The sequence below is a fragment of the Protopterus annectens genome, chromosome 9.part0 (genome assembly GCF_019279795.1).
Source record: "Protopterus annectens isolate FY-2018-M chromosome 9.part0, PAN1.0, whole genome shotgun sequence".
NCBI lineage: Eukaryota > Metazoa > Chordata > Ceratodontiformes > Protopteridae > Protopterus > Protopterus annectens.
This window is the reverse complement of record NC_056743.1, coordinates 1,080,200,820-1,080,219,399: the sequence shown is the minus strand read 5'-3', so window position 1 is coordinate 1,080,219,399 and position 18,580 is coordinate 1,080,200,820. Positions and strand designations below refer to the sequence as shown.

Below are 18,580 nucleotides of genomic sequence, written 5' to 3'. Positions count from 1 at the left end.
ACAGCAAGAAAAGTACTGCAGGCCTTGGGCTTCATGGCATCATGCATAATCTTGGTCCCATTTGCCAGACTACATATGAGAAAACTACAGTGGTACCTAAAGAATTTATGGTCCCAACACAGACACAGCCTAGAAACAGAAATCCCACTAATTCCATGCTTAAAACAGGAGTTCCTATGGTGGGCTCAGGCATGCCAGTCAAACCCAGGCCTACCCTTTCGCAGATGTCAAGCAAGCCAGACCATCACAACAGACGCTTCAGACCTAGGATGGGGGCCCACATGCTGGACAAATGCGTGCAAGGATTGTGGACACAGGATCAACTTCACCTGCACATCAACCTAAAAGAAATGCTGGCAGTAAAACTGTCAATCCAAAAGTTCAGACCATTTCTCAAAGAGGGCCAGTTGATGATAAGGACAGACAATACCACAGTCATGTGGTACATCAACAAACAGGGAGGCACTCATTTATACCCCTATGCAGAATGACTTTGGAGCTCTGGACCCTAGCACTCAGCTACAACATCCAGTTACAAGCAATATTTGTACCGGGAAAAGAAAATACTCTAGCAGATATATTAAGCAGAACCACATCGGATGCCCACGAATGGAAGCTGCACCCGGACATCTTCAAGACCATCTCAAAGAAATGGGGAATGCCTCAGATAGATCTATTCGCATCACCTCTCAATCACCAGCTCAAATAATTCTGCACAAGGACATTCCACCCACTAGCATGGAAAGTGGATTCGCTCTCCTTCAGCTGGAAAGGCCTGACAGCATATGCATTCCCACCTCTTCCCTTGATACACAAAGTACTACTAAAAATCAAGGAAGAACGTCCAAGGATAATCCTGATAGCTCCAAACTGGCCAAGACAACACTGGTACCCACTGCTGAGGAGCATGTCTCGGAACAATATGTGGCCAATACCCCTGATGCCTTTGATGTTAACTCAGAACAACTACAGCATCATACATCCAAACCTAAAACGTTGCAACTGACTGCATGGAACATCACATAGCAGCAGCTAATCCAGAACTTTCCCAAAGAGTTAAAGACATTATTCTTGAAGCACGCAGACCTTCAACAAGAAGGAACTATGCTGGAAAATGGAAAAGGTTTGTCATTTGGAGTACTGAAAGAGGAAAAGATGTGTCAAACATAGATATGCCTAACATTCTGGAGTATCTGGCGAACTTCTTCATTCAGGCCTGTCCTACTCCTCCAACAAGATACATGCATCAGCTATTTCAGCAGAATACAGCTTTGATCCACCTGTTTTTCGCACCTTTGCTCAGACAGTTTCTCAGAGGAATCAAGAATGTAAAACCTCCAAGGAAACCACCATTACCAGCTTGGGACTTAAACTTTGTGCTAGAAAAGTTGACACTATCACCCTTTGAACCAGCAGCAACAGCAGACCTACAACACCTGTCATGGAAAACTGCTTTCCTACTGGCAATTACTTCAGCAAGGAGGGTTTCAGAACTACAGGCCTTAATGGCAGTGCAACCCTTCCTAATCTTCCACCAAGATAGAGTGTCCATGAGGACTAATCCTACATTTATGCCTAAGGTGGTATCCAGAGTGTCTTTAAACCAGGCAATCCACCTACCTACCTTCTTTCCCAACCCACAAAACAGAGGGAAAGAATACTGCATACCTTGGATGTACATAGACAGCTACGCTACTACTTGGACAGAACAAAAGTAGCAGAAAGACTGACCAACTTTTGTAGCCTATGCAACAGGAAGGGAAGGAAAAGCTATTTCCAAACAGACAATCTCCAAATGGATAGGAAATTGCATACGATTCTGTTACTCCTTCCATGGAAAACCAATTCCACAGAACATAAGACCTCATTCTACAAGGGCAACAGCCACTACCACAGCCTTCTTACGAGGAGTGGCAACCAAAGACATTATTGAGGCGGCTACTTGGACCTCCGTGCATACATTTGCCAAGCATTATAATTTGCCTCTATATTCCAGATCGAGCAGGGTTTGCCACTGCTGTACTGCAAGGGATCCTAAACACACCATAATCTACTTTTATCCTCCTCCCTAGTTGGCTATGGTATTCTACCCAGTTGTTATGACTGCAGATGCATCCATGAAGGACATAGTACAGTTTTGTACCTATCATAAATGTAGATGTCGAACTGGATAGCATCTGCAGTCAGGATTACCCTCCCTCCTTCCCTCTGTGGTACTCCTAGGGTGTTTACCCTCCTAATAGCTAGCTGGTGGGGAGTCTGTTATGGTGTATTTGTTTGTATATATGTACATACATGCTTATTTTGTGTTTACCTATATCTTTTGGAAACATTGGCATCTATCCAAATTTTAGCCTTCAAGAGGGCTTCTGGCATCTGGGGCAAGAAACACTGAGGAAAATGGCGTCGGCTGATGCCTTTATACCCGAAGACCAACAGAGATGACGTCGGATGAAGTGTGACATCAGCCGAAGCCGGACCCGGACTTTGGAATCCGGCCGACTGAAGGGCTGCCTGACGACAGGACAACCCTGTTGTTATGACTGCAGATGCTATCCAGTTCGGACATCTACATTTATGGTAGATACAAAACTGTACTTTCTTGGTACCCAGAAAGGACAAAGCATGGAGACCAATACTGGACCTATCTCTTCTAAACACTTTCCTGGATATACCAAAATTCAAGATGTTGACCTTACAGCAGCTTCTGCCCATGCTGGGCAGCAAGGCTTGGCTCGTGACTTTAGACCTAAAAGAGGCATACCTGCATGTCCCAGTCAGACAATCATGCAGAAGTACCTCAGATTCAATGCTGGCTCATATCCTTACCAATTCTCTGCACTGCCCTTTGGCTTATCGTCTGCGCCCAGGGTCTTCACAAAGTGCCTGGCACCAGTAATTGCTTACTGCAGGCAAAGAAGAATACAAATATATCCTTAGTTGGACGACTGCCTCATATAAGCAGAGAACAAGGACATCCTACTACAGCATCTGACGTTTGTGCTAAGACTTTTAACATGCCTAGGGTACACAGTCAACAAAAAGAAATCAAAACTAGTGCCCCTCTCAAGAGATAATATTCCTGAGTGAAAGCTTAAATACAACTGCCCAGATGGCTTATCTCACTACAGACAAACAAAGGCAACTGACTACTTATTTCAAGAAAATGGCAACAAAGGCCCAGTTATCTGCAAGAAAAATTCTGCAGGCTTACTAATTCCATATGCAAGACTGCATATGAGGAAAATTCAATGGTACCTAAAAAGTGTCTGGACACAACACTGCCACAGTCTGGAAACAATGATTACTCTAATTCCCTGCCTGCAACAGGACTTTCGATGGTGGGCAAAGGCTTGTCACCAAAACAAGGGACAGCCATTCTCCCTACCCCCAGACAGGCAGAGCCTAACAACTGATGCATCAGATTATGCCTGGGGGGGGGGGGGGCACACATGGCAGGAAGAGGCATTCAGGGCACCTGATCCACAAACAAAAAGCATCTACATATCAATCAAAAAGAGATGCTAGCTGTTCAAAATGCCCTGACAGCCTTCAAGGACCTACTTCATCCGGGACAACTACTGATAAGACAGACAACACCACAGTCATGTGGTACATAAACAAGCAGGGGGGCACTCATTCTTATCCCCTTTGCAGACTAGCCATGGCTTTATGGGACACAGCATTGACTTACCAAGTTCATCTGCAGGCACAATTCCTGCCAGGAAAGGAAAATACTTTGGCAGACGAACTAAGCATAAACTTCATGGATCCCCACGAGTGGCACCTGGATCCACAAGTCTTCAGCATGATAACAAAGAAATGGGGACGCCCGGACATAGATCTATTTGCCTCCCCTCAAAACAATCAACTAAAAAGATTCTGCACAAGGACTTATCACAGACAAGCTTGGAAAGTGGATGCCTTATCTTTCAACTGGACAAACCTATCGGTATATGCCTTTCCTCCACTGCCTCTCCTCCCCAAGGTGGTACTAAAGGTCAGGCAGGAGAAACCAAAAATGATTCTGATTGCGTCAGACTGGCCACGCCAGTACTGGTATCCAATCTTAAGGAACTTGTCCCAATGCCCAGCCTGGACCTTACCTCAGATACCTCATCTACTGTCCCAGTAAGTCAGATTCTGCACAGCCAACTCAGGACCCTAAACCTGGCAGCATGACTGATAATGTAGCCATACAAAACCACACTTCTCAGTAAAGCTGTGATGGATGTCATTTTAGAAGCCAGAAGGCCTAGTACTAGAAAATCCTGTGCTGAGAAATGGAAGAGATTTTGCGCTTGGAACCAAGCTCAAGGAACTGATGCAGCTGTCCCAAATATTCCTCAGATTTTGCAATGCTTAACTGAGATGCTGGACAAAGGCCTATATTTTTCGTCCATTAAAATCCATGCCTCTGCCATTTCGGCTTATTACAATACAGAGCCACCATTTTTTTCTCATCCTTTAATTACGGCAGTACCTCAGAGGAGCCAAAAACATAAGGCCTCCAAGGAGAATGCCAATACCTGCATGGGACCTAAATTATGTCTTGGAAAAACTCACTTTACCTCCTTTTGAGCCAGCTGCTACTGCGGATATAATGTTCTTATCTTGGAAAACAGCTCTGCTCCTAGCAATAACTTCTGCAAGATGAGTATCGGAGCTACAGGCTCTCATGGCTGTGGAACCCTTTATTATTTTTTATCAAGACAGGGTCTCTCTGAGAACAAACCCTACATTTATGCCTAAGGTGGTATCCAATGTAGCCCTTAACCAAACAATTCATTTGCCAACTTTTTATCCAAATCCACAGAACAAGGGGGAGAAAATTCTGCATTCTTTGGATTATACACAGACAACTTAGATTCTACTTGGACAAAACTAAAGTTTTCAGAAAGACAGAACAATTACTAGTGGCATATGCCACAGCATTATAAGGAAAAGTGATCTCCAAGCAGACTATTTCAAAGTGGATAGGTCACTGCATTCGTTTCTGCTACTCACAGCATGGCAAACCAGTGCCTAAGAGCATCAGGCCACATTCAACCAGAACTGCAGCCACTTCTGCAGCCTTTCTCAGGGGAGTACCAACCAAAGACATTTTAGAGGCTGCTACTTGGAGTTCAGTGCATACCTTTACAAAGCATTACAATCTGCCTCTTTACTCTAAATCCAGGGCAGGCTTTGCCACTGCAGTTCTGCATGGCCTCATAGCCACTCCTAATGCTGTCTAGCTCCAGCCACCCAACCATAGCTTTGGGACTCAACCCAAATGTAATGACTGCAACAGTGAAACACGAAGAACATAGTACAGTTGTGTACACTTACCATAAATGTAGATGTTCGAGTGTATTCACTGTTGCAGTCCAGGTTACCCACCCCCCACCCCCCTTATCTTTGCTGAAACTTATCTTTACTTCTCTAATCTATACAACCTAGGTGGTGTATTTGCTTATAGATGAAGGTAAAGCTTATTTTGGTGCATGTATGTTTTATTTACATAATTTTAGCCTACCCTTTTGGGGGCACCTGACATCTGGGGCAAGAAAAACTGAATAAAATGGAGTCTGCTGCATCTTTTATACCCCCTGATGAACTGACGTCAGGGAAGAGGCAACAGCAACCGACGCAGGACCCAAGACTTTGGAATTCAGGCCGACTGAGGGCAACCTGCCAGCAGGATAACCCAAATGTAATGACTGCAACAGTGAATACACTCGAACATCTACATTTATGGTAAGTGTACACAACTGTACTTTTTTTTGGTTGCCATTATTTCCGTAAGAATAATTTCTGAGATCCAAGCATGGTCTTCTAAACCTCCTTACTTGGTTCTCCACAAAGATAGTGACCTTATGTACCAACCCATCCTTTCTTCCAAAGGTGGTGTCAGAATCCAACTGTAGTAGTACTGTCAATTTACTCATGTTTTTTCCTAAGTTTACTAACAAAGGAGAATGTCCTACATTTACTGGATGTTCACAGACAATTGAATTCTATCTGCATAGAACAGAAAAAGTCAGGAAAGCAAACCAACTAATTTTCTCCTTCTGTGGACTAAAGTTGGGAAAATCAATTTCCAAAGCTACCCTATCAAAGTGGATGACAAATTGCATTTTCTTCGTCTGTGCTAAATTGGGCATTTCTCTTACACACCCATTGAAAGCACACTCCACTAGATCCGTGGCTACTTCACATTTTTTTCAAGCAAGGGTGTCTGTGGACGATATTTGTGCAGCAGCAACTTTGGCTACTACTCATACCTTTATCACCCATTACAAGTTGGATCTGGTCTCCAGAGGTATGGCATTATTTGGTTTTATGGTGCTCAGGAATATCCTTCCTTGAGTCAACTGTGGATACAAGTAGCTAGGGATACTGTCCCATTCGTTGAGGATAGAATGAAGATTGACTACATCATGTAAAGAAATTATGTAGTTAAATGTTCTATATGTGTTGTTGATCTTCATTATTCCTCAGCTCCCTTCCCACCACCCCCCATCCATGGCTTCTGGAGGAACGAGTATTTATATATTCTCTAAATATGTATTATCAGTTTATATGACTCTAGATGTGTCTTTCCATAATTCTCTATCTTCCTATGCTAATGTAGCAACAAACAGTATCCGAGGTAATTGGGTAGGTTCATTGTGGGTAAGGGAGAAGCTCGAGAGATCTGGTGGCTGCGAGCTTTAGCATCAGCCAGGTCAGATCCAACGGATCTGACCTGGATCCCATTCATTGAATGAAGATCGGCAACACAAATGGAACATTATGGTAAGTGCATAATTTCTTTATTTTTTCTATCAGTAAACTCGATCTGAGATAATTAGGATAGGTGCATTGTGGGTAAGGGATGAGCTTGGGTGTTTTTGGTTCCTACAAGCTATTGTAGCGGCAGAGTCTGTTCCAAGAATCAGAATGGAACCCACAGGTTGAGGAAGAATGAAAATGGACAACACAGATGGAATGTTATGGTGAGTACATAACCCCCCCCCCCCAAACTCTACTTTCTCTGGGCTAACAGCCAAGGAATTTGTGAGATCTCACGGGTTTATGGCCTCCACCATTCCTGTGCTCCCAACTCCACATGAGAAAGTTTCAGTGATCTCTGAAGTCAGTTTGGCTTCAACATGGGTTTCAGTGATCTCTGAAGTCAGTTTGGCTTCAACATGGGCTTCCCCTCAGATTTGTAGTTCCTCTTTTGCCTTGTCTCAAGAAGGAACTTCAGTGGATTCAGCAGTTGTCTAAATCCAGGGCTCCCTTATTCCCCTCTTCCCTCTCAGGATCTGTTCAGATGCTTCAGACGTGGGATGGGGAACTGCTCTTGGCTCCCTAAATGTGCAGGGTGTTTGGTTGGCTCTTCAATAGAAAGGGCACATCATTGTCAGAGAGCTCTTCTGCTGGATTTTCAGGCTACACACACACACACACACACACACACACACACACACACACACACACACACACACACACACACACACACACACACACACACCCCGGACCTCTAAAGGTGTTTACAGAGAATACCACAGTGATGTAGTAAGTAAACAAGTAGGGGGGAACAAGATCTATCTTTGCACGTTAGCACTCCTGGTGTGTGATGTGCTCTCCATTATCTGTCCAATATCAAGTGACTCTTCGGGCAGTTTACATTCCCTCTGGTCAAAAAATGGTGGCAGACACACTGAGCAGGTCCTTAACTCAATCCCAGGAATGGAAGATTCACAGGGATGTGTTTCTGGACATTGTCCACCAGTCAGGTGGTACTCTAATAGATCTTTTTGCCTCCCCTATTTACAGACAACTTCTGTTTTTGTACAGTGCCCCAGGTCCTCTGGTTTGGAAGGCTGATGCCCTATCTTTTTCTTGGTAGAGGATGCTTCTTTGTGCTTTCTCTCCTCTTCTCTTCATTTCAAAAGTCCTGTTCAAAATTCAACAGAATACTCCCAATCTTGTTGCAGTGGTTACCTTTTCTGCATTTAGTCAAGGGCAATCACAAGTTACTTCACAGGGTGGACCTACGCACACAAGACACAGGATCTCTCATCCATCCCCACCTGTCCACTGGATTTTGATTCCACATAGACACCTTTTTTCTGAGGACGTGCTTAGAGTCCTGCAGGAAGCCAAGAAACCCAGTAATAAGAAAAACTGCATATCCAAATGGAAGAGTTTCTGTTTGGTGTCCTTCTCTTAACCTGGGTCCACTTTCTGTAGACGTTCCTTTGGTTCTCTTCTGTGTGAATTGTATAGTGCTGGATTGGCTTATTCCTCTGTTAGGACCCACTTATCAGCTATCTCTGCTTGTCTGCCTTTTTCTCCTCCTTTAGCATCTGGAATTGAAGCTAAACCATTCATTAAAGCCGTCCTTTATATTAGGCCTCCCAAGAAGCCTGTTCCTCCTCCCTGGGATCTTAATTTTGTTTGGAAAAATTGACTGGCTCCTTTTGAGCCTGCAGGTTCAGCTTGCTTGCAACAGTGACTGTGCTTTTGTTAGCCCTTACTTCTGCTAGACAGGTGTCTGAGCTTCAAGCCCTTATGGCTTATCCTCCTTTTATGGTGTTTCATAAGGACAGGGTGTCCTTGTGTATTAATCCTCTTATGCCCAAGGTGACAAATGAGTTGTCCATGAATCAGTCTATTCTTTTGACCACTTTTTTCACTTAGAGTCTGCCAGTGAGAAAGTTGCTGCACACATTGTGTATGCACAGATTACTCTGTTATTTTTTGGACAAGACTAAAGCATTTCATAAATCTGATCAGCTCCGTTTCCTTGCATCCTAGGTCCTTGGGATTAGCTATGTCTAAGCAAACTGTCTTCTTGGATTTCTAAAGCCATTTATTTTTGTTATTCCTTTCATGATAAGAACCTTTGTTCTACTAAGGCTCAAAGAACAATCTACTAGAGATTTTTTTTTAATATGGCACTCCCATCCTCACCAATATCAAGACATCCTTGAAAACTAAACTTGACTCTTGCTACAATAACGTTGCTAAATTTGTAACAAATGCAAAATTATCAGCCCACCACTGTTCCTCTGCATCAAGTAAACTGGCTCAAATTTCCACACTAGCTCACGTGTCTACCATTAACTACTGCACACAAACTTGTATACAAGCTAACAACCTTCCCCTCTCTCGCCCTTCTATACTGACTATGTATCATCCTAACCAACCTCATAGGTCTGAAAACAAAATGTTGCTGAAAGCTGAAAAACCCAGTCTCTTAGCTGGCCAAATGCTGTACTCTTACTGTCTCAAAACTAAGGAATAACTGTCTCAAAACTAAGGACCTTCCACCTTCGATCAGAAGAATTGGCAATCCTGTTTTCTTTAAGAAATCTCTCGGACTACATCTCTCTCCTCTCTGGCTTTGTACCTGGGCCTTAACACCCCAAAAAAAAAAAACCTGACCTCCTCCCATTATAACCTTACTTTACTCCATCTAAATACTTGGATAACTTCTCCATTTTCTCTTTCCATAACTAACGCTATGTGCTGTCTTGCTAAATTCCAACTACTTGGACTACAAATCTCCAGTAATTATTATCCTTAATCTGATACTCTACACCGCTAATAATATTACATAATATAGATGTGTATTATGAATGTAAACCATTTATACTACTATGCTCATAATATGGATGTAAATAATCTGCACTGTTGTGCTCTGTTTTCCATGCACTGCGACTGTATATAAACTTTGTATTGTGTGTGATATTTTCTTGTATGTATTTAATCTATGTGGAGCTTTTCTCCCTGGGCTTCCACCGAAAATGGACTTGTCTAGGCCCAGTGGACTTTCCCAGTAAAGTGCAGTAAATAAATTTCCAGAGCTAGAGTTGATTTTGCTAGGACCATCCTTCATGGCTTCTTAGAGAGCTCTTCTGGTCCTTCTCCTCCCTCGTCCTGAGCTTTAGCGCTCTCCCAATTTGTAATGAATACTTCATGGCACTCTTCCCCATTGTAATAAATACTGCAACAGTGAAATGGAAGGACATAGTACAGTTGTGTAAAATCCCATAATGGTATAGGTGTTTCTCTTCTCTGTTGCAATATTCACTCCCTCCCTCCACCCCCTGGTCCATTTCTCTTCTGGATATACTGGTTTACCTCTTTTTTTTCCCCTTGGACTGTCATTCCTTCTGGGTCTTTCAGTTCTGAGGATGGTACATCCGTATGTCCCCTTTATGCCCTACGCTACGCAGGGAAGCATATATGTTGCCTATAATGTACCTTAAAACAAACTAAAAGCTTTGATATACTGGCTGAACAATGGGCCGCCCTTGGCAGGAGATCCCTATTGTAATGAATACTGCAACAGTGAAGAGAAGGACATGTACTGTTCTGGTAAGATTTTACACAGCTGTACTTTCCTCTGTGTGAAGTACCTCAGCCATTTTGTTTACTCCTTTCTGGCTGTGCCATTGATGTGTCTTCATCCCTGCTGACTCTAAGGAGAACTGCGCACACAAACTGAAAAAATGTATTTTTTTCAGCATGTCTTGAACTTTACTGTGTTGCTAATGTTTGTGTCAACGTAAGCAGTTATTTTCCAATTTGTTTTACTCCTGTAATGCTGTAAAAGGGGGCTGCCATGGGTAGCATGGTTTTAATTTACAATCATTGCCTTCGCCTTCCTAATGTCATTTTTGAGGGGCAGGCATGTGAAGTTAATTTACTGTGGTTTTCTGTCTCAGCAGCTTAAAACAGTACTGTGACTGCCGACTTTTGGCTGTTAGTATCAGTCTGTATTTTTAATTTCTTAGCTTGCTTTGTTTTTCAATATTGGCCTTTCTGCTCCAGCAGTTTAAGGAATGCTTGATTTAACCGGCTTTAAAAATGTAATTGAGTTAATTGATGTTCTGTAGTCCTGTCTCGCCTTCATTCTTACATATGGGTTCGGAGCCGATTACAAAGCTCAAAGTCTCTCAGTTGGCTCGTGGCAAGGTAGGTATCCTGTAGTGCACTAGTAAGAATCCCCAGATCTCATCTGCCGCGTCTACAAGTTCAGAAGTGCTTCTTGCTTGGCCGTGGCCAAGTTGGATATTTTTCATTACTATTATAGTTCTTATTTATATTTCTGCTTATAGCTTAGTTTGCATAGTTTTAGTAATAGTTATCATAGGTAATAAATAGTAGTGTGTTTTTGCTAAATTTGCTGTAGTTATTGCTGAGAACTTGTTGGCTGTCTCTGGGCCCGTATTTTGTTCCGAGTGGTATCCCTTCTGTGTGCTAGTTTTTAGAGATAGTTTCCTATTAGCGTAGGTCCACGTTTGTGTTAAGACCTTGTTTTCTAGTATTTCAATAGAATGGTATTTTGTGTGCAGTGTCGTTTACTATTATTGGCTAGTTTTTAGCCTGTTTAAATTTTACATTTGGTGGTACTTCTCTGACTTAGCTTCTTTCCTGTTTCCTAGCAGCTAGGTCCATTTAAATTAGAGGACCTAGTCCTTTATTAAACTTTCTGGGGTTGTTTCCTCTACAGGGCTAGGCTCGTTTAAATTAGAGGACCTAGTCCTCTGTTATTTTGTGTGTAGTTGTCATATATGGCAAAGCCCGTTTAAGTTGGAGGACTTTGTCCTCTCCTTTCTTTATAAAGTTCTGTTTGTACTAAGCATGTCTAAGGAGTCCAAAGATCATAAACCTTCAGGTTTTAAAAAGTGCCTTAAGTGCCCGAAAAATGTCAATCACTGACTGCCATAGTAACTGCCTTTACTGCCTCGGAGCCAGAGGATTTAGCCAGCTCTTCATCATCCTCCAAGTCTCCCTTTTCAAAGAAAGAGAAGGTCAAGTCAGCAAAGAGTCATTGTCCTGCACCGACTATTTTGTCTGGACCTCCTCAGAAAGTATTAAAATTAGATAAGCCTTCTACCTCTTCGGCTCCACTGTCCTCTGAGCCGGTCTAGGTCAACTATGTTGCCACTGCAGTGTCGGCCCCAAGTCTTTCGGAGCCAGCCACTGAGAGATTGCATCGCAGCCAGTCTCGAGAGCTTTTGCCGGTCTCCCCAACCTTAAGATCTCCCATATTAGAGATCTAGGTCACCTACCCTGTCATCCCATATCCTCCAAGAGCCTTTCGGAAGAGGATGTAGAGAGAGTAGTGCTTAGACTTTTGAAAGTAGTCTGCTTTACCAAACTTGTTTCTGGCTCCGACCCAGTCTGTTCAGGAGCCATCTAAGACCATTTTCCCTGTTGCTGTTCCTCCTCCGAGCCATGTTGGTCCTTCAGAGCTGGAGATTTCGGTGCCACTTGTGGAACCCTCGGTTACAGCACCCCTTGTGTCGGTCTCAGAGCTGAGTTCCGCTCTGACACCTTCGGCGCAGTCTTTGGTGTCTAGGAGCCGAAGCTCGCCAGTCGGCCCCGACAGGGACACTTGGACCCGAACTTCCTTGGTGCCGAGCTTAACTCTTGGTGTGTTGGCTAGGTTGAGCTCAGACCCTCTATTCATCTCGGTGCCGATTGCTTTGGAGCCGAGGGCTACCTCCATTTCCTCAGAACCGGGGTTGTCCACGGAGCCAGAGAGATATGCATTTGAGATGATGAGCATGCTGTCTGTGTCGTTAGCTCCACACAAGGGTACCGATACTCTTCCCCCTCAAGCACTGACCTCTGTCTCAGCACCATCTCTCTCTCTCTCTCTCTTGGCAGCAGAGACCCGCAGCCTCAAGAGCCCCCATTGGGTGGCCCCCCCAGTCTTCCGAAATCTCCTCAGAATACCCTTCTGAGGAGCCCCCTCGAAAGAGGGCATACAAGAGGAAGTCTGTAGATTCCGCAGAGGAGTCAATCACCTCTGGACACTGACCTCATGGTGTCAGAAGGGTTCCCTAGGTCATCCTTTGATGACATCTCCTTTGCAGATGTCTTGGAGATCATGAAGCAGAGAGGCAGCTTGGCCCACTGTTACCCCTTCTGATGAGGAGTCAGTGTACCTGAAGGCTTTCAGGTCTCAACCTTCAGCCTCTTGGGTGTCTCCACCTTTTGATGAGCTCCTGGACCTAGTTAGTCAGAAGGTGTGGGAAACTCCTGATGCCGTGGAACCAGTCCCTAGAAGTCGCAACAAATTTCTCTCTGCCCCCAAAGAGAGAGAGTTCTTGACCAAAGGTTTGCCTATAGATGGCATGGTGGTGGTAGCAGTTGCAAAGAAGCAACTAGCAGAGACTTCTACATCTGTCCATCCACCGAACAAGGAGTCTCAAACAATGGATAGATACGGGAAACGTATCTTCTCTTCAGCGGCTTTTACTCAAAGATCGCTGAATTACCTCTTATATTTTACTAGGCTTCAAAGAGATCCAGGAGCTAGGGGGATACTCTCCAAGGTACATCAACTGAAGGAGGCCATGAGAAAGTAACTGCTCAGTTGTCCACCTTAAACTCCATTGTTAACTCCTCTATGAGGCTGATTTCCTAAGCAGTAGATGGAATGAGTAGGGCAGCGGGTTCAGGGGTTTCCCTTATGAGACACTCCTGTATGCGCTTATGTAATTTTGCGGAGCCCTTCAAATCTACTTTTACCAGTGCCCCCTTCACAGTTCCTCTTTGTTTGGACATAAGGTAAAAGATACACTCACCAGGTGCTAACATGAAGGGAAAACTCTGTCTGCTGTGGGAGTAGGTTTTAACAGTCCCTTCTAGACCATACCCCAAGGGTCAGAGAGGCAGGAAAATGTGGTTCAAGAAATCCCAGAGACTTTTTCCGGACGCACAGGATGATTCCTCCTTCAGAGGCAGGGGATGAGGAGCTAATGGTAGGTGTCTCCCTAGAGGTGGGGGGGTCTGCAAAACCAGAGTGGCCATGATTCTTTTCGTGGCTGTCCCTGTCAGCGCTCCTGATGTGGGGCCCATCTGCACTTCTCTGGAGCCAGTCGGGGGTCGCTTATCTTTGTATCCAGAAGCCTGGCTCAACATCACCCAAGGCAAGTGGGTACAAAGAATAATCATCAGTGGATACTCCATACCCTTGGTTCTCCACCCCACACCCCCAAGAAGATCCCAGATGTTCCACCCAATCACAGGGATCAAGCAACCATAGATTCAAAAGTTGCTTTCAAAGAGAGTCATCCAAACCGTCCCCGCAGACCAGATAGGATTCAGAACTTACTCCAGATTTTAGTGCCAAAACGAACGGGACTGGAGGCCCATTTTGGACCTCAGCAAATTAAACGAATCAGTAAAGAAGTCTAAGTTCCAAATAGTAACCCTGCAGTCTATACTCCCTTGGTTAGGGAAAGACATTGGATGTGCTCCATAGATCTCCAGGATGCGTACTACCACATCAAAATGGACAGAGGATCCAGGTGTCATCTACACTTCTGGCTGGGAGCCAGCCATTACCAATTTTGTGCTCTACCCTTGGTTTCACCACAGCCCCACAGGGTGTTCACCAAATGCATGGCGGTAGTGACAGCTCACTTGAGACGTCATGGATTCCAAGTGTTAACGTACCTGGGTGACTGGCTCCTGACTGCCACCACCAGGCTCCTACTCCGGCAAGCCAAGGATTCAACAATCTAGCTCTGCACCCAGCTAGGAATTATGATAAATTGGGAAAAGTATGCCTTGTCGCCCTCTCAATTTGTGACTTTTATAGGTGCAGAATTAGACACGGTCGCCGTGATGGCTAGTCTTCCTGCAGACGGAATTCAAAATCTCAGACCACAGATATACAGCTTGCTTCCTCAACAAAAAGTCAAGGCCAAGATGGTGCTGAAACTTTTAGGGACCATGGCTTATACCATAACTCTACCAGTAGCCAGATTGCATATGCGAATCCTTCAATGGCTACTTTTTTTTCCAGTGGTCTCTTCAATAACTACCTCTGTCTCATAACGGAATCTTGCAAAAAGGACTTGGTGGATTCAGCCCTATCAACTGACGACAGGAACACCCTTCCTTCCTCGCCAACCTTTTACTACTGTGACCACGGATGCCTCCCAGATAGGGTGGGGGGGTATTATCTAGGCAGGACAACAGTGCTACTAGCGTTGCAAGCACTTGCGACTTTCTTCCTCTAGGGACGATAGCAATCCAATTGGACAATGTCATCGGTATGGTATCTAAGTAAGGAGGAACCAGATCTTACCCCCTATGTTGAGAGGCTCTTCGTGTTTGGCAGTGGGCGATATCTTCCCAGCGCTTTCTAGTAACAATGCATATCCCGGGGACAACCAATGTGAGCCGACAAGCTCAGCAGGGCAGTCTTGATGCTGCACAAGTGGTCTCTGAATCAGAAAGTCGCGGAACAGATTTTCCACAAATGGGGACAGCCTTGCTGCGATCTATTTGCCAGTCCAATCAATGCCAAATGCAGCAGCTACTTCTCCCTTACCCCCCCCCCCCCGGGGGAGTCACCGAAAGACGCATTTGTTCACAATTGGCCTCTGTAACTTCTCTATGCATTTCCCCCCTTTCCACTCATATTGAAAGTGATCCAGAAAGCAAAGTCCTTGGGAAGCAAAATGATTCTGGTTACTCCTTACTGGCCTTGTCAGATTTGGTTCCCCTTTCAAGGGCCTCATCTCCTAGACTATCCATGGACAATGGGTCCTAGTTCCAGACCTCTTGACACACGTCTGGTTCCCTTCACCCTTGCCTCTACACCCTCAACTTGACAGAGTGGCTGCTCCACTTCCATCACTAGTCAGGCTTCATGATATTTCACCTGCAGTGACACATGTCTTCACGTCTTCCCACAAACCTTCCATGAGTAAATTATGTACTTTCTGTCTGGGCAAAGGAGAAAAATCTAGATCCTTACACAGCACCCATCCCCTTGGTGTTAGAATTCCTAACCGAACTTTTCCATTAGGGATCAGCTGCTGCTACAGTTAAAGTTCAACTGACAACGATATTTAGTTTTCATTTGGGACAACATGAGCCTAATCTGATGGCTCACATATTGTGTAAAACTTTCCTAAAAGGACTACCTTGCTAAGACCTCCCTTTCAGGAACCTGTATCTCCTTGGGATCTAAATTTCTTTCTGTCCAAACTTTAATTCCCCGCCTTTTGAACCCGCGCATTCTTGTGAACTGAAGTTTCTGTCTTGGAAGACCATTTTTCTAGTAGCTATTACATCCGCTAGAAGGGTGTCAGAGTTGCAAGCACCGTCAGTCAAACCACCTTACTTGAGTTTTTTCATAGAGACAGTTTGCCTTCGTACAAACCCTTCCTTCATCCCCAAAGTTTGCTCTCAGTCTAATTTGAACCAAACTATCGAACTGCCTGTATTTTTTCATAATCAAACTGTGCAGAGTATAAATTTCATCAACTTGATCTTCACAGACAGTTACAGTTCTACCTATATAGAGCCCAAGGAACTTAGAAAATCAGACCAATTGTTCGTATCCTTTTCTGAACCTAGGATAGGTCTGCCAGTCTCCAAGGTAACTATCTAATTGGATTTCCAACTGTATCTCATCTACTCTTCCAATGGAAAAGAACTTCCATTTAAAATTAAGGCTCATTCTACCAGATCCCCTGTCCACGTCTGTTGCCTTTCAAGCCAGAGTCCCAATTGACAGTATTTGTGCAGCAGTAACTTGGGCTACCCCTCATACCTTTATTACTCCTTACAAATTGGATTTGACCTCAAGGGGTAGAGTCGTCTTTGGTTCCATGATTCTTAGGAGTATATTCCCGTGAGCCACCCGAGAAAATGGTGCTAGGGACATGTCCCATATGTAAGAATGAAGGCGAGATAGGACTACAGAACATAAAGAAGTTTTGTACTTATTAATGTTCCATGTTTGTAGTCCAACTCTCCCTTCATTCTTACGAACCCATCCACCTACTGCCGTCCCCATCCACCTACTGCCGTCCATGTATCCTTGGAGGATCTGGAGACAGAATAGTATTGCCATTGGTAGGGTTAAGACCTTTCATCTTTGTTTCTTGTGGATAACTTTTTTTATCACTTTTATACGGATAACTTATCACTTTTATAGTCCGCAGCAAACAAGATTTGGGGATTCTTACTAGTGCACTATGGGATACCTACTTTGCCACGAGCCAAAGAGACTGAGCTTTATAATCTGAGTCGGAGCCAAGGATCAGCTTCGAACCCATATGCAAGATTGAAGGGCGAGATGGACTATAAACGTGGAATGTTAACTTTTTTTTTTTTTTTTCCAACTGTAGTCCAGTGTTGAAGTATGAAAAAAATCTGACCCCTGTGATTAATGGGTGTTGCTTGGGCTGAGATGGTTTGTTGCATTCACAGATTTTAATATTACAGCTAAAATCAGGAGTCTCTGTTAATCTTACTTTTCCAACTCACAGACTTGTCTCAACAAAACACTGTATGTGGTGCAAAAATGCTACAACAAAACACCAGAAGAAATGTTAACTGTTGCAGAAAATACAGTATAGAAAACAATGCAAAATCAAATACTGATAGAAGACTAGTAAGAGGAAAATATTGCCTCTTTGTGGTACTCTTAGTTTGATTAAAGGGAAAGACCACTGGTCTGTAAATAGTTAAATAAACTAAGTGCGAGTTTTTTGTATCTGAAAACTAAGCTTGAAAGGCTTGTTTTTGTTCAGTCTCCATTCAACACTTTATCCGAGGTGTGATTTTGGCAATCTGTGGCTGATGAGGCACATTAAATGCCATTGTTAAAGAGGTGAAGTAAGTGGTCTAACCTAATTACTTTGCAATTCTTAGTAGCATTCTTGATGCAACGGATGGTGAGACGAATGCAGGAAAGAAAGGTAGACAGAAATAAATTCAGATACAAAACAACTGAAATAATTATTAAACTCCTGATTTTTCTGTATGAGAAGTGTGCACTTTTTGGAAAGAAAAACTTGACATTTGGATGGAGTTCGTTAAGTTCCCTGCATCCTTTCTTCATTTCCAGCCATTCCTGTTAAATTTGTGTGTCATTTTATTACTTTTCACTGATCATTCCTCAGTTTGCATTGGTCATGCTGCCTTACTTGGATCATTTGTTCAGGTAATTGTTTGCTGCTTAGTGAAACCTTTTGAACTGAATTTGCAGCTGTACCATTAAATAAATATTTTGCAGTACCCTTCACTCTGTATTTGCATTAATTGCCTATAAATTGGTAATAGTTTGCTTACTATTTTGTGCCTGATAAGTAAAAGTAGTTTAAATATTCATGACCTGACCTGTTGTGTAGTAAAGACTCTCTAGATTGGTGCTGGAAATGAAAAATAGTGCCAGGAAGTATTTCCTACTGCATACTACCCTAGTTCTGGTTTTGACTGTCTGTGACTTGTAAATTTTAGAAGCTCTTCAGACCCTGGAAAGAAGAAGCAGCATATCTGTCACATGCCAGGCTGTGGGAAGGTGTATGGGAAGACCTCGCATCTAAGGGCCCATCTGCGGTGGCATACGGGAGAACGACCATTTGTGTGCTCATGGATGTATTGTGGAAAACGTTTCACAAGGAGTGATGAGCTGCAGAGGCACAAACGTACACACACAGGTGAGTTTTAAAATAAGATCTATTTCACTGGCTAAATACTCTTAAACGTGGAATACTTTTTTATTTAGCTGTGGTGTAGCAGTGGTAGTGCTGCGGTAGCGTTGTCGCCTCAGTTAGAA

At 43.7% G+C, this 18,580-nt stretch overlaps 1 protein-coding gene across 1 annotated transcript in view; it reads left to right on the top strand.

Annotated features, from left to right (window-relative positions):
* SP1 (Sp1 transcription factor) overlaps positions 1-18,465 on the top strand; it is a gene marked incomplete at its 3' end in the record, with an annotated part of 196,517 nt that extends 178,052 nt beyond the window's left edge. Inside the window, 1 exon segment of the mRNA XM_044083910.1 lies at positions 18,262-18,465. Coding sequence (XP_043939845.1) covers positions 18,262-18,465 — 204 coding nt within the window.
* Positions 18,466-18,580: the final 115 nt, after the last annotated feature.